This window comes from Panthera onca, chromosome B4, assembly GCF_046562875.1.
Source record: "Panthera onca isolate mPanOnc1 chromosome B4, mPanOnc1 haplotype 2, whole genome shotgun sequence".
NCBI classification, from domain to species: Eukaryota; Metazoa; Chordata; class Mammalia; order Carnivora; family Felidae; genus Panthera; species Panthera onca.
The window spans coordinates 136253679-136275620 of NC_138345.1; the positions used below are offsets into that span (position 1 = coordinate 136253679).

A 21942-nucleotide genomic window follows, 5' to 3' on the forward strand; every position below is an offset into this window, starting at 1 on the left:
GTACAGATGGCTAATTCAGTTCCCTGGCCGTTAGAACGTAAGCTCCACCGGGCAGGTCTTTGCTTCCGCTCCGAGTGTGTCCCAAGGTCTGGGATCATGCTTTTCCGCTTAAAACCACACCGCGGGTGGTACATCCACGCGAGAAAGCATTCGCGAAATGTTCTCTCGGTGCAGCTGGACTCCGCTATGATTTACGTAATCACGGATGCACATTTACGTGGTTCCTATTTTCCAAAAAGACAAGCTATGTTGCAACATACTTCTACTTTATATAATAGCACAGAAAGTTTTATAGAATAAGATCCGTAAGAAGTGGGATTGTTACCAACCCACTCTTGGAGGTGCTAAGTTAAAAAGGCATTTGTAACACAAGGAAAGGTTTTGTGTACTTCCTCAGAGCTCAACACAACAGGATCTGAATCCTGGTCATCTTGTAGACGATGATTTTTAGCAGTCCCGCCATCGTTACCACTGTTAGGGCTTTCTGGCAAAAATGTGCAGGAAGTCAAATTCAGTTTGGGTTTGGGCACGATCTGCTCCCGGATCTGGCCCAATGCCTGTTTCTGTATGGCCTGTGAGCTAAGAATGGCTTTACATTTTAAACAAGGTTTTGGAAAAAAAAAAGATCAGAAGAAGATCTTTTGTGACAGGTGAAAACGCTATGAAATGTAAATTTCTGTGCACATAAATAAAGTTTTATTGGAACACGGCCACGCACATTTGCTTATGTATTGTCCACGGCTGCTTCCGGGCTGCAACAGGACAGTTGAGGAGTTGTGACAGGCCGTATGGGCTGCGAAGTTGAAAATATCCACTGTCTGCCCCCTAACAGACCCCTGCCCTATGCCACTGTCCTTCCCAGCCCCAGAGGTGTGCTCATGATGGGCTGTGGTGGCCGAGGCTGCTCCCTCCAGCAGCCAGGAGGAAGTGGGTAGTGCCCTACCCTTCATCATCCTCCCCGCCACCCAAAGCACGGCTGTCATTCTCTCACTGCTCCCACGTTAAGTGGGAGGAGGAAAGCAAAGCCTTTCGTTGTGTAGGCAGATGATACATATATAAGGCAAGTTAATAGTGAAAGAAATTCAGACTAAGGTGTGAATGTCTAATAGGCCTGGCCTCCGCTCTGCCCACCCATATAAAAAGTACAGGCGTTTTTCAAGGGGCTTGCTCCCTAAAAGCTCGGGGGAAGTCTTTCTTGAGGGGGATGCATCATCTTTCAGGGGGCCCTACCCACTCTCCTCCGCGGAAGGAACCAACAGCTCCGTGCCAACCTCTCGCCCTCTCCTCATCTATAAAATGCTTTCAGGAACAAAGCGCCTATGTGGTTTGGTTTGCCTACTATGCAAAATGAAAACTCAGAGGAGTTGCTACTAAGTGGAAGTCCAACTTCCCTTGTTGCAAACTTTGCTGATGTTTCCAAAATCACCAAGGAAGAGGCTGCTGATCACTGGAGTCAGGGATTCCTGTTCCCTCCGCAGGCGGTAGGGGAGGAAGCGTTACCGTGCCAGGTTTTAAATTCCGGGCGAGTGCGGTCATCTTTGCGCGCTCCCGGCGTTTCCCGCGAACGCCGCGCGGTACTCTCTTGCCAGATCCTTCCGGGAGCAACCTGATGGCATCGCACCCCCAAAAGCCGACTTTAGAGACGGCGCGGGCCCCCCGTCACTGAATTAATGATTCCCTTCGCTTCTCTACACACTTGGGACTCGCCCACGACTGCTAGGAGGTTTGAAAATGAGCAACACAAGAAAATGTTTCACAGGCTCCATACGCCCTCGGATGGGTTCCCTTTCCTCTCCCAAAGAGCTAAGGGCTGGTTTGCGTTTTTGGAGAGACACCACTTGGTTTTAGTTCTGTGAAGGGGCGATAGAAGAAGGCGGGAAGCCCTCAAACCCTCCTCCAAAGCTTCGAGAGCCGAGCCGCGGTGCCGTGAGAGGCACGTTTTTAAGGGAACGGAACCCCAAAGCAGGCAAGGTAAAGAACTCAAATTGTCCTGCCTACAGATGTCGTTGAGTTTTCCCCAAGACGTTACGGAGGGAGAACTGATATGCCAGTCCCTCTGCCCGGGGGGGGGGGGGGGGGGGACCACTGTCATCATAGCAAAGAGGCCACCTGTTCTTGCACGTCAAGTGAGTGGATTCCCTCAAGGGCGTACCCTCGCCTCTCGACAGAACGTCTTTGAGAGATCTCTGCCGGAGCGTGAGGACAAAGGGCACGCACTCAGGAGACATTTGTTCCCTGTCCTCAATGAAGCTCGTAAGGAACTGGCCTCTTTGGAAGCCACACTCCAAACGCACATCAAATGGTTTTCTTTCATAGGGGCAGCTGCGTGTAATCTGATTTTCGTAATTATTCTCCAAATGTAAAATGGACGTAGAGTACGGGCGTGGGCTCTACGTGTGTGACATGCTAAGAAGAGGGAGGCCGAGTTGGCGAGGACAGAACTAAGATCACGTTTCTGCTCCTTGTGAAATTCTCTCTTTTTTAAGGCCAGGAGGGAAGGAGAGTTTTGGGGGGTTAGATCATTGCCCCTCCTTCGTCTAGCCCGGAAAAAAAAATTACAAATTAATCCATGGCCATTAAGTCGATTCTTGATGGTGATTTGTGGCACACACACGAGACAAGCCATTACAACGAACGCAATAATTTAAAATAACCTTCAAAGCTGCATTTAATAAGAGATCATCCAATTCTCCAGCCCAAAATGTGCGAGGAAAATTGTGTGTGTGAGTGCACATGTTGTCTCTGCAGAAAAGGGAATGATTATAAACACGACTGAGACATCATCACTTTGCACGGATTTCTTGGTAACAAGCACCACGCCTGCATTTAAAACATGACTATATTTTTGTGCAAACGATTCCTACAAAACTCCAGGAACCCTACTATCCTGTAAAGCCCGGTTCAGTTCCTCTTACAGCTAGGAATCACTTGGTTGTAGTGAGTAGTCCTGCTGGGAACAGGTGGGCCAGGTGTCTTCTAGAGAAATCTGTTCATGGTGTAATGACATTTATTTATTTCTTTTTTAAATTAACTTATTCTTTTGAATGTTTATTTTTGAGAGACAGAGCATGAGCAGGAGAGGAGCAGAGACAGAAGGGAGACACAGAATCCGAAACAGGCTCCAGGCTCTGAGCTGTCAGCACAGAGCCCGACGCGGGGCTCGAACCCACGAACCTCGGGATCATGACCTGAGCTGAAGTCGGATGCCCAACCGACTGAGCCACCCAGGCGCCCCTGTAATGACATTTTTAAAAGTACGATTCCACCTGTCTCCACAGCGTTCAAAGTAGCAGCTAACAAGCAGAAACTGTAAATTCTGTGTGTTCCCTGGGAAGCTGGACCCACTGATGAAATACTCAAAATAACTGATTATTTACTTGGCGGGGGGGGGGGGGGGCACAGGACTGAATCCTCTGCTCCCAGGTCTCGTGGCCCAGGAGCACGGCTCTGCTCCCTTTTCCTTCCTACCTTTCCGCTCGCTGGGACCGGTGATGGGTGTGCCGAGGGCAGCGGGAGGGTGGGGGTGTCCGTGGGCCCCTCAAAGCAGTAGTGGACTTCTCGTGTGCACACTTCTCTAGAGTAAACCATCAGTCTGTGCATAGGATTCTCAAAGGGGTCAGAGCCGCCCGCCCTGGATGCCAGCCTCCTTCCCGCATCCAGAGAGCGCTGTCTAGCCCTCACTCTGCCATGACCCCATTGGGATGTCAATAACCGAGTTCACAACCTTTCTGTGTTTTCCCCAGCCCGGTTAGAGACCCCCCCCCCCCCATCAAAAGGGGTGTTGGAAGCCTCTGGGACCTCTGACCCTGACCCTGACCCCCCAGTTATTGTCCAAATGTTGTGGTTTGCAACCCTGAGAGCTCATTCTCGTCTGGTCCCTTCCCTCTGCCACGGCCTCCGAGACTCTGGCCTGGCCCGTTTCAGTGACTTGTGAATTGCTCTCGGGCCCTGGGTTTCGCTTCCTTTCATCACTCAGTTTTCCCATTAATCCAACGTGTCCGGTCTCTGCTCAGACCCTCTTAGTGGCTCAGGGCTCCTTGAACACGGCATTGATCTGGTTCCCTCCACCACAAAGGCTCAATCCACGCCAGGCAATGTGCCTTTGTTTCCTGTCACTTCACACCCCCAGCTGCCTGTCTTTACTTAGCATCCTCTCCCCGTCCGTCACCCCTTCTGCCTGCCTGCCGAGTTTTCTCTCCCTTTACTGAACCAAGGCAGAAGGCGGTTTCACCCGGGTCCCAGGTCAGACGGCCCTTTCCGGACAAGCCTCCTCTCCCCCACCTCACGGGGTTCCTAAAGGACCTGTGAGTCCCGTATTACTGCGGGTCAACATGTGCTCTCCTGGAGGGCAAGGCTCTGTCCTTGTGGTCTGTGCACCCCCAGCGGGAGGACGGGGCTCGGTACCCACTCAAGAGCACAGAGTGTGCCGGGGACACGGAGCAGGCACGACGGGGACAGGGGCATGGAGAATCAGCCTCAGGCCATCCTTTTGCCACCCGAACTCTCCTACCCTTCCCGGCCGTCCCCCTCTGACAGCCCTGCCTCAGACTGACCCAACCCCTCAGCCCCGGCCTGGCAAGAAACAGCCTTAACTCTCTGTCCACTTCCCTCCTAAGTCACCTCGGCGCTGCAGCTGGTGCCTCAGACCCGGTCTTACGCCTTCACCCGCTGTCCCGGTGCCAGCAGCGGTCAGGCCTGTGGACCCCAATCCAATCCCATCATCCCAGTCTGAAAACCCTCTCTCGGCCTCCAGCGCTTACAAGGTCTGCCCTGCCCTCTTCTCCCCTTCTCCCCTCCCTGGAGCCCCCCATCCCGTCCCCTCCGGTCCCTCTCCTCCCTCTGCCTGAACACCGACCCCCGATTCCAGGTCAGCCCTGGAACACTCACCCTTTGGGAAACATCCCGAGCTCCCATAGGACCGGGGGAGGGGTTCAGGGGGCGCCTATCGGCCAGCGCGGCTTAGGAGTGGGGACAGTTCACAGGGGGTTCCCCCCAGCCCCGGGCCTGGTTCTGGGCAGAAGTTCAACGAGTGAAACGCGGTTCTTTGCCGCACGTCGACCGCGCTCCCCACCGGAGCCTGGGCGCCGGCACCAGAGCCCTCGGGCGCGGGGCTCCAGCGTGTAGGACACAAGGTCGCCGCGAGCCCCGGGGGTGCGGCCCGCGCGGCCCTCGGGAGCCGAGCCCCTTCACTTCTCGGAGGGGGGAGTACGGGCGCGCGGCGCGGGATCGGCCGAGGGCTCAAGGCGGCGACCGCACAGCGGGGACGGCTGTGGCCTCTGCGGCAGCGCGTCCGACCCGGGGGCGGGGGCGGGGGGATGGGGGCGGGGACCGAGGGGGGCGGGGGCGGGCGGCGGGGGCCGCGCCCTCCGGCCCCTCCCCGGGCGAGCGGGCGGCGGCGGCGGCGGCGGCGGCGGCGACCCGGGCGGTTCCCACTCGCGCTGCGCCCGCCGGCGGCCCCCGCGCGGCCCATGTCCTCCGCGCCGCTGCGCTCGCCCCCCCTGCGGCCCCCCAGGATGAAGAAGGACGAGTCGTTCCTGGGCAAGCTCGGCGGCACGCTGGCGAGGAAGAAAAAGGCCAGGGAGGGTGAGTGCGCCGGCCGCGCAGGCGTCCCCGCGCGCCCCGCCCGGGTGGCTCCCCCCCCCCCTCGCCTCCCCTCCCCCCACCGCCGGGTCCCCGCGTCCCCGCCCCGCCGGGCCCCGCGCACGCGTCTCCGGGCTCTGCCGGGGTCCACGCGTCCCCCGCAGGGGGTGGCTCCCCGGCCCGCGCGCTCCGGTCGCCTGACCCCGCCGGCCCGCGCGGCGCGCCGCCGTGACCTTCGGGAGAGGCCTTGACCCTCGTTCCTCCTTCCTCCCGGGCCCTTTAAACGCCAGCCGGGGGCACTTGGGCGAGCCGGGCCGCCCCCTCCCGCGGCGGGTCGCGGATGGGCGCTCGAGCGGAAGGCGGACGTGGGGCGGGAGGCGCGTAGCCCTGCGGCGCGCACGCCGGCTCGAGTCGCCCTCCATCCGGACCGCCTGCGGGCCGACCGCACGTAGCCGTGCGCGGTCACCCTCCCTTCGCCGGGCATTTGCTGGCTCGGCCCGGGCCGGGGGGGGGGGGGGCGGCGGGGGTTCGGTGCGGGAGCCCCTGCGGGGGACGCCGCCCCCGCCCTGGAGCGGGGAGGAAGGAAGGGGGCCAGAGTGTGCAGAGGCCCCGGGCCGGGGGTGGGGGCGGGGGCTGCGACCTAGGGCGCCGGAGCTCCCCTCCCCCCTTCTGTGTGCTTCGGCAAATAATCCTAAAAAAACCACCTGCCTTCCCTTACATTTTAAAAGTTTTTGCAAAGAGTTGCCGGGGACTTCACTTCTGCCCGCCTGTGTGTGCTTCAAATGCACTGCTGTTCCCAGGGCCTCTCCGAGGACTTGCATTCCTGAATTTTCCCTTTGTCTGGCGAGGAGATTCCTCCTCTGGGACAGATTCCGGATGGGCCTCGGTGAGCCGCGCTTACAGGGAAGGGAAGAGGCAGCTGTGATAAGGCAGGTGGGGGACCTGGCCTCAGGCAGGTCCTGGAGAAAAAAGGACCTGAGAGTTAGGGGTGTGTCGACTGATCTCCTGAAGCCACCTGGGGCTGACTTAGCCCCTAAAAAGTCTTTTGTTTTTCCAGGTTGATTGTACCCCCTGGGACACATGTACCCCAAGGATGCGTACCCACGGGGACACTAACTCCCTTAATTTCCCTCTGGGACGTGTGTATTCCCAGGGATGCCTGCGTGACACTTTTCCCTCTTGGGGATGCGTTCCCTTCAGGGATTTTGGTGGAGGTGGGGGGTGCACCCTGGCATCTCCCATCAGGGAAGCTTTTACCGAATTAGATTATTCAGTTCCCGTCGGGGGAGGACTTTGTCACCTTTTAGTGGCTTCCCCATATTCCTGAACAAATTGGCCACTCCTCTCTCGAGGCTTACAAGTCATACCTCCCAAGTGAGATGATATACACAAGAGTCACCCCTCTGCGTCATTCAGTCTGCCTTGGTGATGTGTGTCCGCACCCACAGTCACGTTGCCCTCAACAAAAGTCATTTCAGGGCCTCAATTGCAGACGTAAGTGACATTTCCTCTCCCAATTTGTTCAGCCTCAGAAGAGACAGCCAAGGTTCTTTTTTTTTTTTTTTTTAATTTTGTTAAGCTTATTTATTTATTTTTTGAGAGAGAGTGAGCAGGAGAGGGGCAGAGAGAGAGAGAGAGAGAGAGAGAGAGAATCCCAAGCAGGCTCCGCACTGTCAGCACAGAGCCCGATGCGGGGCTCGAACTCACAAACTGTGAGATCATGACCTGAGCCAATATCAAGAGTTGGACGCTTAACAGATTGAGCCACCCAGGCGTCCCCGGCCAAGGTTCTTGCTTTCGTGGAACAGGGAGTCCGTTGTGATAAGTAAACAGACTAGTAGCACTAGAATAGTGTGTGATCTGAAGGAGACGTGGAAAGTGCAGGCCGATAGAGAAGGGCTCAGAACAGGTCATGTTTGGGTTGAGATCAGAAGGAACCAGGGAAAGACAGCTCCCACAGAATAGCAAGTAAGTGGAATGTTCTGGACTGCTGCAGCTTTTTAGGGGTGACATCTACGCTCCCGGAATAGGAAGAACACAGGCCTGGAGTGATGGACTGGTCCCCAGTTCCAAAGTGAAATGCTTCTCGTCTTTGCTTTGCTTCTCGTCTTTGCTTTCTCGGAACCAGCGTGCGTCTAGTAAATTGAGGGCCAATCTGGTCTGATGTGAATGCACCAAGAATCCCAGCGGTCAGAGGCATCCTGTGATGAAGAGGGTGGGCAGGGATGCTTGTGGTTTGCTGTGGTTGCTTTTGTGTATGTTAGGCAGGGAGCTCTGCCTCGGTTCTCAAAGGTGGGGTGCCTGACATACTGGGGGGGGGGTTCCCCAAACAAACCAAAGGCCCAAAACCCGAATTGAGCTCAGACGTAGGCACTGGGGCGAGGCTGGGCCTAGAAGGGCTTATTGGCTTCCGACTGGTCTTCTGGGAAGTGGACCACACGGATGCAGAGACTGGAAAACGAGGTCCTGAGTAATTGAGGGTTGCCAGGACTCTAGGAGGCCAGTTGCTTGGCCGTGTGCCCTCCCGATCTCTGTGCTGTTCATGCAGCTCTTGAGCTGGGGTGGGACCTGGCCCGGACTTCGGGCCCCTGCGGGATGGCACTCATTTGCCTACCCTGGCACCATCAGGAAGAGGGTGGGTGCTTAGAGATTGTCAGGCACTGACAGGTGTATGGTGGGTTTCATTTTCCTTTTTGTTACAAAGTTGGCGGTGATTTCAGGAGCGTGGGTGGTGACGCATCCCCTGTTGGGGCGGGGGTGAAGATTCTGGAGGTTAGAGACGTGGGGAGCCTGCAGGCACTGCCCACTCCCCACCAGATTGGCAGAGGTTGTGGTTGTGACAAGGCACAGAGAGACACGTTGGGGTGAACGTCCTGTCTTCTGCAGGACGAGATCATTTTAGGAAATGCGTTGTTCTGGGGTTTGGAGGAGCCGGTGCAGGAAGTGCCCGTGGATGAATTCACGGCGTGATTAAGGCTGATGTTCTCCGGGAGGGAACACATCGTGTCACGTGGTGGCCCGGTTTAGAAAACAGAACTGTGACTAACTGTGGACATCGGAAAGTGTGGGAAGGAACCCTTGAAAAACCCCAGAGCTCCCCGTAGAAGGCCCGGAGACTTTCGGGAGCAACTTATTAGAAGCTGCTTTGGTTTCACTGGAGCTGGGCAGAGCAGGTGCAGGGGAAAGACTGCCCACGCCAGGTCCCCCTGGTGACCACGGATGAAAGACCCTGGAGGTCCAGTGGGCCACGAGGTGGGGCCAGGGGACATTCCAGGGACCACAGCTGCCTTGTTAAGTCTTTAGAGGCGAGCAGCCAGCTCTGGGGCCAGGATGGCCCTGGATGGAAGGGGCCGAATGGAAGGCCCAGACACCTGTCCCTCCTTTCAGAGGAAAGAAAGCATTTAGGAAGTTCTTATTGTCTTTTTTTCTTTTTGTAAATGTACTTTATTTATTTTTTTTAACATTTTAATTTAATTTTGAGAGACAGAGAGTGAGCAGGGGAGGAACAGAGAGAGAAGGAGACACAGAATCTGAAACAGGCTCCAGGCTCTGAGCTGTCAGCACAGAGCCCGACGCGGGGCTTGAACCCACGGACCGTGAGATCATGACATGAGCCGAAGTCAGACGCTTAACCGAGCTTAACTGAGCTACCCAGGTGCCCCATGTAAATGTACTTCCTTAGAGCAGCCAGGTTCACGATCCCTGATGACTTCTATGCGGAATGTGCCGGTTGGTGAGGTGTCTGTTCAGATCTTGGGCTCTTTTTTAATCGAGTTGTTTGAGTTCTTACTCTCGGATGCTAAGAGCTCCTTGTGTGTTTCAGATGCACGGGAGCCTTTTGTAGATATTTTCTCCTAGTCTGGGGCTCGTCTTCTGCTTCTCTTCCTGCTGGCATTTGATGCAGAAACATCGATCAATGAGCAAGATACTGATGGAGACCTCCCGCAGGATCTAAATCTAAAGGGACCATGAGGTGGCTGTGACCTTGAACTGAAGGTTGAAAGTATTAAGCTTCTTAAGTAACTTCCAGGAGAAAATCTCTACACCACCCATCTTACTTTTTTTTTTTTTAAATGTTTATTTTTGAGACAGAGAGAGACAGAGCATGAGCTGGGGAGGGCCAGAGAGAGAGGGAGACACAGCATCCGAGGCAGGCTCCAGGCTCTGAGCTGTCGGCACCTGGTTCGAACCCACGAACCTTGAGATCATGACCTGAGCTGAAGTTGGATGCTTAACCAACTGAGCCACCCAGGCGCCCCTCTACACCACCCATCTTAAGCCCTGTCTTTTACGGAGCGATCAGCCGTGTTGATTCTGCGTAGACCCCAGCACAACCCGCTCACACATTGCTCTATAATAAGAACACCGGGATAAAGATGCTATGTAATTTAGCCCTGCGAGGTAGGAATTTTTAACTCACTGCAAGTTCTACGCGGGGCAGGAATTTCCCCCTCGGTTTATAGCTGAGAAAACACAACCTCGCCCAGTAGCCACTTCACCATGGGTTTAGTGGTTCTGGGGGTGCCTCTGCCCCCAGGGGACGCTGGCATTGTCTGGGGACATGTTGGGTGGTCACGACTGGGGCTGGGGGTGCTACTGGCATCCAGGGGATGCGGGCCAGGAATGCTGTGCACATCCTACAACCCACAGGACAGACAGCTTGTGCTGTAACAGCACATAGCAGTGAATTATTGGCCCCAGATGTCCGGTCAGAGTGCCAACGTGGACGACCCGGATGTTTGTTTCTGGAGGTGTCTCGAGAAGTCCAAGAGAGGGCTGAGTAGTCCCAGCTGGTGGGGAAGCAACTCCGGGCTCAGCCCCTGGAGTCGAGAAGCCCCTGCAGCCCCGCCGTGAACCTGCCTGGCCTGGGGCTCAGTATCTGGGGCTCCCTGCTCAGTTTCCTGAGGGGGAGAATCCGCCTGGCCTCCTTGGGCCCAGGCACCAGTCGCAGGGTCCTGGTGAGCGGGGTCCCGTTGGGGGGCAGGTTCCCAGAGTGTGCAAGATGGGAGAGCGCTCCTGCCCAGAAGAAACGAACTTTCAAACTTTCCTGAAGGTTCAGAGGATGTGCAGCCAGACCCCCTCCCCCCCCCAAAGGGGGAGGGGGACGTCCTCCCCTTCCAGGACAGCAGAGGGAGGAGGTGGCCCTGACTTCTAGGGCCTAAGGGCACAGGTGGAGGAGTCTTGACGGGCGCTCACCTGGCAGGCTGGGAGCTGGTGATGGGGCAGTGATGGCCGCAGGCCTGTCCTCGGGAGCTGGCGATCGAGACCTCTGGGGGACACACAACCCGTTCCAGCTGGAGGAAATGGTCCCCCTGATGGCATGCAAAAGAAGGCTGGGAATTAGCCAGGAGGGGGTGGGTGTGCGGGGCTTCCCGCCAGGGGCCCTGAAGGAGACCCCGGCTCGTCCCCGGCTTTTGGGGAAATGTAGGCAGTTCACGGTGGCTGGGCTGTGGTGTGGCATGTGGGTCGCGGTCAGCCGCGATCCGTGTTACTTTAGAAGGTCTAGTGGGTGCCGGGGGTGGGAACGGCCACCGTGCGCACAGGCACAGGTGGACTTCCCCCAGGCGGTGCGGTGGGTGGGGAAGAATCTGGATTCCCAGACAGTGAGGACAGAGCAGCTGCGAAGTCGTGGCCCAGAGGCCGCTGTAAGAATGAAGACGTTTTGCGTGAAAACATCAGATGAGGCCGCGTTCTCCGCCTCGTCCCCAGCTCCCAGTGCGTGCAGGGCTGACACACCCGGGTCGCCCCTGGAGTGGTAGTTTGCAGCCCATTCAAGACATTTTGCAAACTTTGAAGTGATTTCTACAGGCTGTTTTATAGCAGAGCTTAACAGCCCATTGATTGACTTTTATGTTTTTATTTTTATCTTTTATTTTTTTTATTATTAAAAAAAAATTTTTTTTTTTAACGTTTATTTATTTTTGAGACACAGAGAGACAGAGCATGAACGGGGGAGGGACAGAGAGAGAGGGAGACACAGAATCGGAAGCAGGCTCCAGGATCCGAGCCGTCAGCACAGAGCCCGACGCGGGGCTCGAACCCACGGATGGTGAGATCATGACCTGAGCCGAAGTCGGACGCCCAACCGACGGAGCCACCCAGGCGCCCCTCTTTTTAATCTTTTAAAGTTTATTTATTTTGAGAGAGGAGAGAGAGAGAATCCCAAACAGGCTCCACACTGTCAGCTCACGGCCCTACGTGCGGCTCAAATTCACGAACCGTGACCTCATGACCTGAGCTGAAATCAGGAGTCAGATGCTTAACTGGCTGAGCCACTGGGCGTCCCTGATTTACCTTTAAAAATAAAAACGGAATGGTGTCAACATGGAGGGAAAGAATTTGTAATGAGCTTCGTGTCTTTGGCCCGGGAGATAGGACTCTTAGAATTCCTTGCGTTTCCAGGCACGCGCGTGATCACTTTGCCGATCTGCAGGACCCTTTGAACATGAACTGCAGATCATGTTTTAGGTCAGTGGGACTCCTAACCTGTGAGAAGGGAATGAGACCATGGAGGCATGTAAGTAGGTGAGGACCGGGGCCAGGCACACGGTGGGTTCTAGAACAGTCTACGGTACGAGGAGCCAGTGTCGGGCCCACGAGGTTCTCTGAAGAACCCCGCACCCTTTTCTCCAAACGCAAATGCCTCTTCTTTGAGCCACTTCTGTTCATGGGCGGTGCGGAGGGGCAGCTCCGGTCGGAGAGGAAATGCACTGTCTGTTCATCTGTGACTCTGTTCAGCTCCTGGATTGCGACAGATTCCTTGGGGAGGTGGGGTAGAAATCACTGGAAACCGCTGTGCTGTTTTTCCTCTCTCTGGCCCAGAGGAAGTGGCTTTCAGGGAGCTTTTGGTGTGGCTTTGTAGTTTCCTTTGATTATTATCCTGATGGCTATCTTCAAGCCCAGCATTTCTCCTCGTTTGTTTCCCCAGGTCATGGGGGTGGGGAGCGGGCCGGGGGAGGGGTGGTTTTTACAAGAGACACACACGTAGGCATGTCAACTTGTACCAAACTGGGCTCTTTTTCTTGCTGGCCCACTAACATCTCTTGGAAATCCTTGCTCCGGTGAGAAAGGGAAACTGCCTGGGAGCCCAGAGCGGTGACTTTGATGCTCCTTACCTTTCTTCTTTTTTTTTTTTTTTTTAATGTTTTTATTTATTTTTGAGACAGAGAGAGAGACAGAGCGTGAGCAGGGGAGGGGCAGAGAGAGAGGGAGGCACAGAATCGGAAGCAGGCTCCAGGCTCTGAGCTGTCAGCACAGGGCCGGACGCGGGGCTCGAACTCACGGACCACAAGATCATGACCTGAGCCGAAGTCGGCTGCCCAACCGACTGAGCCACCCAGGCGCCCCGCTCCTTACCTTTCTGTGCAGAGACGGCCTCTTTAGGAACAGCTAACTCTGGGTGGTTCTCTTAGCATCCTGGTCCCACCTGCCGGGCCCCAGAAGCATCAGTCGCCTTGGCAACCCCACACTCATCAGAGGAGCTCTGCTCTGAATGCCTGTCTTAACTCCCCGGAATTAATATTTATCGCACACCCTGAACTTGCTTTATCATCGTGCTCCCTGTCTGGTCGTCAGAATAATGAAGGGATGTTTATAAGACGTGAGTGGGTATGTGCTTGCTGGGAGTGGTTTTTAAGTGCTCTGTGTGATCGATCCCCGCCCCCCCACCCCCGCTGTGGTTGGCAAAGGCCAGGTAGGTACCTTTACCCAGCCGTCTCTTGGTTTCCAAACAGCCGGTTCCGTCACATAAAAGATGTACCCTAAGGAAGCAGGTTTCCTCTCTGGCATCAGCTCTCGCTTTATGTAGGTTTCAGATGCAAAACCGCTTTACTTCCTAGCTAGTCTGTTTGCTGTTTATTATGTTACGCAGGGGCTGAAACAACAGATTAGGAGGCTTAGGAGTGCGCTGTAAATGTGTTGGCTTGGTGGCGTTAATCTGCTTGTCTGTACTAATTGCTGTTGGGGTGAAGAGAGCATCGTATGGAATACGCTCAAGTCGAGAATTTTTGGCGGCTCTCGCGTCCTAGCGACCCCGCTTTCTGGTTGTCACTGAGAACGGAGTGAGCAGGTCTGGGAGGCGCGGGATCGGCTCCGCCAAGCCGGTGGGGGCGTCCTTTACTTTTCTCCCGACTCGGAGTATGGGGCCGTGGGAACCCCCTCGAGGCTCCGGGTTCAAGCTCCGGCGGGGGGAGTGCAGGGGAGATAGCGCTCCGCGGTTCCCGGCTGGCTCGTGTCGGCTGTTCCTCAGGAGCGCAGTGTGTTCCAGGGGGAGGCCGAGGGCGGTGGAGGAGCCAGGTCTGGGCTTTGCACCCTTGCCGCGTGCGTCTGCTGCTTCACCCCTGAGCCTCTGTCCTGACGGGGCCACGCGGAGCCCGGTGGCACTGGCCCTTGGGCCATGCGTCTGAGGATAACAGGCGGGCGGAGGTGAAGTCTTATGAGCGCCTGGGGGCCTGCCCAGGCCGTGGTCCTTGAGGACGATGTTGGCAAGTGAGGGCACTGACACGGACACCAGAGCCCCTTAGGGGCCGGGCAGGGGCGGCGTGACGGCTGCCTCTTGAGAGCAGACACCGCTGCTTTTCTAACGACTGCTTGCTCCTGGGTTAAGGAGGGTTCTGGAGCAGCTCGTTGGCTCTTGGTAACAAAGGCACGTGAATCCTTTAAAAAATACGCGTTTGAGGGGTGCTGGTACTCGACCTTGTCTCCTGGCCCGCCGTGACCAGGAAGCGCAGCGCACGCGCCCTTGAAGGGCATGACTGTGGAGAAGTGGCAACTTCCTCGCTTTACTGAGCAGCTGGTGAAGGGAGGTCAGCTGGGACCCTGGGAAGGGCGGTCAGCTCAGGTGCGCGTCGTCCGCCTGGGTCTCCGATGGGGCTTCCTTGCCAGCTGAGAGAACTGAACAGTAGGCAAACTCTACGTGGTTTTATGCTTTCGTGTTCGTAGTCGAAAGTAAACGGGTTCGGGCTTAGGCATTTTGAAAGGACCGCTCTTGGTTGGGGGTCTTCGAGCCTTTGCTCGTTAGCCAGAATCCGTCACGAATGTGGGTTGCCCCAAGTAAGGCTGTCTTAATCTGCCTATTTTTTTTTAATTTAAACAAGCTTTTAAATTTTTAAAAAATTTTTTTGAGAGAGAGAGAGAGGGAAGAAGCAGGGGAGGGGCAGAGGCAGGATCCCAAGCAGGCTGGGGCTCAAACCCACGGACCGTGAGATCATGACCTGAGCCGAAGTCAAGAGTTGGACGCTTAACCGCCCGAGCCACCCAGGCGCTCCACGCCTGTTGTTCTAAAAACTTACACACTTTTGTACTTTCATTCGAAAAACCGTAATTCCAAAGGATCTAGGCTTTGCTCTAATAGTAAGTTATTAAGGAGGGAACAGACGTTGCCTGACTCCTGGGGCTCGCTCAGAGCTTGCTTGAACCCAGCGGTCCAGGAAGCAGCTGCCGGTTCCATGGAACCGTGGCTGCTCTCAGTGTTTGCTCCCCTCTCCCCCCCACCCCCCCTCCCCCCACCACGGAGCCTGCCAGAACCATGCCGGTGCTTCTTTGTGGACAGAGCATCCTCGCAGCAGGCTGGGGAGAGGGGGACGCCGCGCTGGATGCAGATGGAATTTAAGGGAGCTCCTTCCCAAAGCCTCATTTGAAGCGTCTTGATCCCTCTCTTTTTCTTTTTTTTCTTATTTTGAAAATGAATACTGTTTTTCAAAGTAAGACCTGAACGCATCCATACCTGATGCTGATCCATACCTGATCCACACACAAGCTCGATAGAAGATCATCAGGGGAGACGTGAGGGAAAACGATTAAAAGGAGAACTAAACAGGAAGAAAAGCCAGAGTGGGGTCTCCCGCAGCCACGGCCACGGCCACGGCCACGGCCACGGCTAAGCCTTGTTGGGCTCTTGTCACGTTCCGGGCATCACCCCGTCTGTGGCTCACACAAAGCGGGGAAGTGGGTGCTATGTGCTTATTCTCAGTTTGCAGATGAGCGGACGGGGGCTGGGGGAAGCGAGGTCCCTTGCAGAGGTCATGCCCCCAGCCGGGGAGATTAAAACCCCAGCAGCCTGGCTTATAAGTGGGCCAGCCTTGCAACCTGGAGAAGTGATTCAAATGTGGATAATTTTCCCAGCTGGCTCACAGTAAAGCCGCTTTCTTCTCTGGCATTTGAGATGCACTCAGCCACAGTGGCAGGAAGGTGCTCCGGAGGAGACAAATGACATCCATTCTGTGCCGAATGGACTCACTGGCATTTACGGAAAGAAGACAGACCCCTGGCGGCTACAGTCCAGAGCCTTGCTGACTCTGTGTTTTCTGCCCTGCAATCGGCCAGCCCCTGCCCCGCCCTCCCCCTGCTCCCCCCCCATTCTTCCCTGGCTGGGGGCCCCTTACAAATGCTGTCCCTCTGCCCCTCCGTGTCACTGGTGCCTCCAGCAGGTTGGGGCCCCTCTCTGCCCCCTTGAATGTTCCTGCCAGAGTTGCTGGCCCAGCGCCCACCTCCCTCCCCCCTGACCTGAATCCTAGGCCTCCTGCGTCCTCTCAGAAGATAATGATAAGAAGTGACCTTCTGTCACTCACCCTGTGGTCTTTGTGTATTTGCCCAGTAAGCAGGAAGCAATCAATCCATGTGGCAGTTTAGGGCCACGCATCTTGGAGCCCAGCTTCCAGGGTTTGAACCGAGTCCCGCGGCACTCTGGGGCCTCGACCTGGGGACGGGTACTTCCCAGTCCTGAGCCTCGGTTTCCTCTTCTGCAGAGAGTACTTACCTCTAGGGTTGTTGGGGAATTAAGTGGGTTATTAAATGATGTAATTTGAACTGGGCCCAGTCAAGCCATAGAGTGGGAGAAAATACTCCTAGGGTTCTGGTGCCGGTTCCCCTCCCATCACCCACTGTGGTGCCGACAGAAATTCTGATGTGGGGGTTCTTCTCCCCAGCACTGCTAAGCAGTTCTCTGACACCAGCCGGGTGTCCTGTAATTCAGCCCGATTCTGACACTCTCTCCAAGGACAGGGCTCAGCCCCACACGTCTGCCCCAGCCCTCCAGATGCCGGGCACAAGTCTGGGCCCTCACCCGTGCTTCTGACCCGTGGTGACAAATCAGAGGTTCCCATGACCCCTCCTTGGGTGCCCTTGATTTGCTACCACGGCTCGCAGAGCTCAGAGAAACGTTCTACTCGCCAGATCGCTGGCTTGCATGCAAGGGTCACTCAGAAGTGACCTCCTCGCACGGAGGAGATGCACAGGGGGCCGTGGGGGTGGGTGGGTGCCAGTCTCGTGCACTCGCACGCGCTCACCAGCCCGGGAACTTTCCCAGCCCAGTCCTCTTGGGTTTCTACGGAGGCTTCATTACATAGGCACGATGGATGAAATCATTGGCCATCGGTGACGGAAGTCCCATCTGTAGCCCCAGAGGGCCGTGTCGGGGTGAGGGAGGCTGAAGGAGCCAGCTCTCTAATCTCCTGGTTGGCTCCCCCTGGCAACCAGCCCTTTCCTTGGGTGACTGTCTCTGTCATCACGTAGGAAGTTGCTAGGGTTTTAGAAGCCCTGGGCCAGGGAAGACCTTGCCGGAGGACCAAACAGATCTGTTTCTGTTTGGGAATTAACACAATTCCCCAAGCACCCAGCTGATAAAGGACTGCTGTCCGTGATCTGTAAAGAACTCCTACGACTTGATAATAAAGAAAAACGCAATAAAAGGGTAGATAAAAGGTCTGGACAGACACTCCACCAAAGACGTATGAATGGCCAATGTGCATCTAGAAAAGCATCATTAGACATCCAGGAAATGAACCAGGTACGGTCCACACCCACCGGAACAGCTGAAATGGTCAGCCGAGGCTTGGTGGGGATGAGGGATGAACTCTTCCTTTGTGCCCTGTGGGGGGGCAGGGGGCGGTAGGATGGTTCAGTCACCTAGGAAGTTAGTTGGGTAGTTTCTAAATTAAAAAAAAAAATTTTTTTTTTACATTTATTTATTTTTGAGAGACGAAGTCAGACAGGGTGGGGGCGGGGAGGGGCAGAGAGAGAAGGAGACACAGAATGCGAAGCGGGCTCCAGGCTCCGAGCCGTCAGCACAGAGCCCGACGCGGGGCTCGAACCCGCGAACCACGAGATCATGACCTGAGCCAAAGTTGGACGCTTAACTGACCGAGCCACCCAGGCGCCTCTTGAAAACGTTACTAATACGATATTGGGGGGAGCTGCCTGGGCCAGGCGTGTAGCGAGCCCTCCACGGGTGATAGCTGTCACGTGACCACTGCCTCCAGACCCGACTTTGCCCATCACATAGAGAAGACGGGTGAAGAGAAGACCAGGGGACCCGCAGTGGCAAATGGGCGGGAAAAATAAAACAGAATGGGATCATCATGACGCGTTTGGATGGTTGCTTCCGTTTAAGAACACTTAGGAGACAGAATGTCGGCGAAGGGCCGGGAGCTCGTCAGTTGTCGTTTCTGCCTGTCGCCTGATCAGGTGCGGGCTGCAGGCGTTTGCAGCGACGGGGCGGGAGACACGGTGCCCCGAGAGCTGTCATCGTCAAACATCCCGCACTGCTGCTGCTTCTGAGAATGTCTGCACTTTGTTAGGGGAAGAGAGTGTTTTAGTTAAGTCTGACTAGAAAACATATTATTAGTATAATGAGATTTTAATGATTTGAAATTTTGTTGGAGCAGCACGCAGAATTTCAACCTTATCGTGTGCAGCTGGGCTCAGCTTTTGTTTAATTTTTTGCTTGGGCCTCCTTGCAAGGACACGTTTCTACAATTATTATTTAGTTTTTCTTTCTTAGAGCCCTGCTGGTAGGCTGATCCTAATTTTCTTGCTTAGAAGATCTCTTGGGGGGGGGGGGGAGTACTCTTTTTGTACACATTTAGCTGGCTTGATCCCTTCCAGAGTGTGAGTGTTGTCACTGAAGGAGATGTAGGTCTGTTTGAGATTTATGTGGAGGCTCTGCTGATTGTTCAGAATCGCCACGAAGTGGAAACGGCCCCGGATGCCCTTCCAGCAGATGGGTGGATGAGCACGATATGGTCTAGCCAGACAAGGGAATACTATTCGGCAGTAAAACGCATGCAGTACCAATGCGTTCCGCAACCTGGGGACGGGATACTCAGCGACAGAAGCCAGACCAAAGGCCACAGGTTGTGTGAGTCCGTAGTTGCGAAGTGTACGGGACAGGCAAATCCACAGAGATGGAGTAGGAGATTCGTGTTTGCGACAGGCTTGGGAGGATGGGGAGTTCCTGGCAGTGCGGGTACAGGGTTTCTTTCTGGGGTGATGAGAACGCTCCTGACCCGACTGTGGTGAGGGCCGCAGAAGGGGTGAATATCCTCAAACTCACTGAATCGCGCACTTGACACGGGGGAATAGCACGGAGTGTGAATTCTTTGTCAGCAAAGCAGTTAGGAAAACAGCGCTTGGGCTGAGAGCTGAAGCCTGAGCTTGTCAGTTTCTCTCCCGCCGTAAGTCAGTGTCTTTGCGTTTCCAAGGTGGGCTCTTTAACCTTGGGGCGAGGATGGGCGGTCCGGTCGGCCGTGGGTTGGTGGAGTCTTCGTCCTCATTTTCCTGTCCCCGGTCCCTGCCTGTTTTGGTGGCAGCTGTCCCCCACCGAGGGGCTGCTGCTTGCTCAGATGGTCTCATCCCATCACCACTGCGATGCGTTGAGGCGGGTCTGATGCTGTCCTCGTTGGGGAAGAGAGAATGGGGACCCCCATCGGTTGTGTGTGCAGTTTTGCTGACCTTGTGTGCTTCGGGAGGGAGACTTTGATGAGGTTCCTATGGGGCTGACAAATGGTCAGAAGGTCTGAGCTGGGACAGGTGTCTGTGAAACTTTAATGTGACCTTGCCCCCGTGGTAAGAAAGGCATTTTATGCAGAAGCACCAGTTCAAACCTACATTTATTCATAGCCACGGACTCCTGTCTTCCTGTAAGTGAAGCACGTTGGCTTTTTCTATTCAATTCTGTTTCATTTCATTAGAGAAACGTGCTGGTCACACTGAGCTGATTGACGACCCTCTGGGTCAAGATGATGGTTTCAGTATGTTGCTCTGAGAGATGTAAGGAGAGAAATGAGTCAGTGGATGTTATGGGGCCCAAGGAATTTAATCTTTATTTATTTTTGAGAGAGAGAGAGCGAGAGAGAGCGAGAGCGAGCGCACAACAGCAGGGGAGGGGCAGAGAGAGAGGGAGACACAGGATCCAGAGCAGGCTCCAGGCTCCGAGCTGTCGGCACAGAGCCCGACGCGGGGCTTGAACTCATGAACCGTGAGATCATGACCTGAACCGAAGTCAGACAGCCCCTCAGGCGCCCCAAGGGGCCCAAGGCATTTGAGGACTATTGTTGTTGGGCCTGGTGTCAGATGCTCAGGCGTGGCTTCTCAAACTTTCAATTGTTCCCTGTCATTCATTATCCTTTGGCCTCCCAGGCAGGTGGTCACTCCTCTATGCATGTGAGCCCCCCTGAGACCAGGGGCGGGCTGGGGGTGCAGTGGCCCTGCCCTGATGCTGGTCCAGCGCTCACGGCCCCTCGCTCTTGCTGTCCACTCTTTATTCCACGATCTTGGCCCCCTTGCTCAAAGTCAGTTGACCATCCGTGTGTGGGTTTATTTCTGGGCCGTCCCTGCCGTTTCATTGGCCGGTACGTCTGTCCTATGCCAGTCCCACACTGACCTGGTTACCGCGGCGTCGCGGTAAATTTCTTCCACTCTGTCCTTCGTTTTCGACATTGTCTTGGCGAGCTGCAGTCCCTGAAGATTCCCCATGGATCTGGGGGCGGGTTTTCCTATTTCTGTAGAAGCCGCCACGGGGATTTTGTAGGAATTGAGTAGAAGTTGAAGATCGCTTGGGGTAGTATCATTGTCGTAACAACGTTAAGCCTTCTCATCCCTGAACGCGGATGTCTATCCATTTGTTTAGGTTTTCTTTAAGCTGCCTTAGCAGGTGTTTTGCGGTTCTCGCTGTGCAGGGCTTTTTGCCTCCTTGGTTAGGCTTATCCCCGGGAGGTTTATCCCTTTGGATGCCACGTACGTGGAAGATTTCCATGCCCGGGATTAACTGGGTGTCTAGGCTTCAGCCCTGGTTCCTGGCCAGCAGGGACCTTCTGAGTGGCCCACGTGCTGTTTCTGGCCCCGTCTTGCTGGTGTCTCACTCTGAACCCAGAGGGGAGGTCGAGGCCCTGCCGACGGGGGTGGGAGGGGGCTGGCTGCAGGGGGGATGAGCTCCTGGCCCCGGAGGCGGAATAAGCCAGCAGCGGCTCCCAGGTGTCCACCTGGCAGGTCTGATAGAGGCCAGGCCCGGGCACAGGGGCCGGTGCATTTGACCGTCATTGAGCTGCATCACAGCCTGTCTTGGTCACATGTTATCTCCCTGTGCAGCCCCCCTTGGACTCACCCGATTAACGGAGGTGCAGAGAGGTGTTCGTTGCTCTGATAGCGTCAGCCGGGTGTCGTGTTAACCACAGAAGGTGCTGCAGAAGCCTCGGTGACATCACGGGGGTTTGTCCCGGTTTGTTGTGGGCAGTGTGGAGGGTGCGGCGGGGGCTTGGAGGATGAGGTCAGAGTCTGCCGACTGGAGCCTCAGGGCCCTTATCAGTGAGGCTGGGAACGGCAGCCTGATGATCTCTGATGGCTTTGACGATTAAGCGAAGTCACGCAGGCGGAGGTTGAGCACAGAGCCCAGCTGCAGGGAGGCCCGGGGCCCCAGTGTCCTGTCTTCCTCCTCAGCTGGGAGCACACCCGCAGCGCTGCATGCTTTTCGTGCCTCAGTCCTCACCGCAGGGCGCTGTTGGGACCCATTTCGCAGATGAGGAACATCAAGGAGGGAGAAGAGAGTTTGAACGCTCTGGCCTGGGGCCCGGTGCCTTGGACTTGGGGAGCTGGGAGCCACACCGAGCCTGTGCCCCCGGCCACCGGGCTGTACCCTGCCTTGCCCTGCTTGCATCACCATCACCCTCAGCCTCAGTTTCCTCGTCTGTAAAATGGGCATGAGGAAGGCCTTCCTAAAAGACTCGTGGGGAGGTTTCCCTCCAGACGATGCCTGGGACCCACGGCAGAAGTGCAGGGACGTATTCAGGGGCCCTCAAAACCACCCCAGGACACGGGGATAAAGACATTTGCGGGAGTAGAGCCTTGAGACCTGTGTTACTCCAGCTGCCTTCATTCACTCGCTCACTGGCTTCTTTGTTCCTTCAGAAGGCGTCGCTGGGGTGGGCATTGGGGGTAGAGCCTGGCCCGTGGCCAGCGAAAAGGCATGCCTTTCTGCAGAACAGGCGGGGGCAGACGAGACCCTCCGGGCCTGCCCCGGGGAGGAGGGACCTTAAGGCATGTGGTGGGGGCCAGCCCTGCCCGGGGGCCGGGAGGGCTCCCCTTAGAGGT

The 21942-nt window shown here is 55.8% G+C and overlaps 1 protein-coding gene across 5 annotated transcripts in view; it reads left to right on the top strand.

Annotated features, from left to right (window-relative positions):
* Positions 1–5378: 5378 nt before the first annotated feature.
* Positions 5379–21942, top strand: part of PARVB (parvin beta) — a 103496-nt gene continuing 86932 nt past the window's right edge. For 3 of the 5 annotated variants that reach the window (XM_078449346.2, XM_078449347.2, XM_078449343.2), the window contains exon 1: positions 5379–5583. In XM_078449346.2, the coding sequence (XP_078305472.1) occupies positions 5469–5583 (115 nt within the window). In that variant the 5' untranslated portion in view covers positions 5379–5468. The remainder of the gene's footprint in view (positions 5584–21942) is intronic. The other 2 variants (XM_078449342.2, XM_078449345.2) reach the window with 1 other exon arrangement.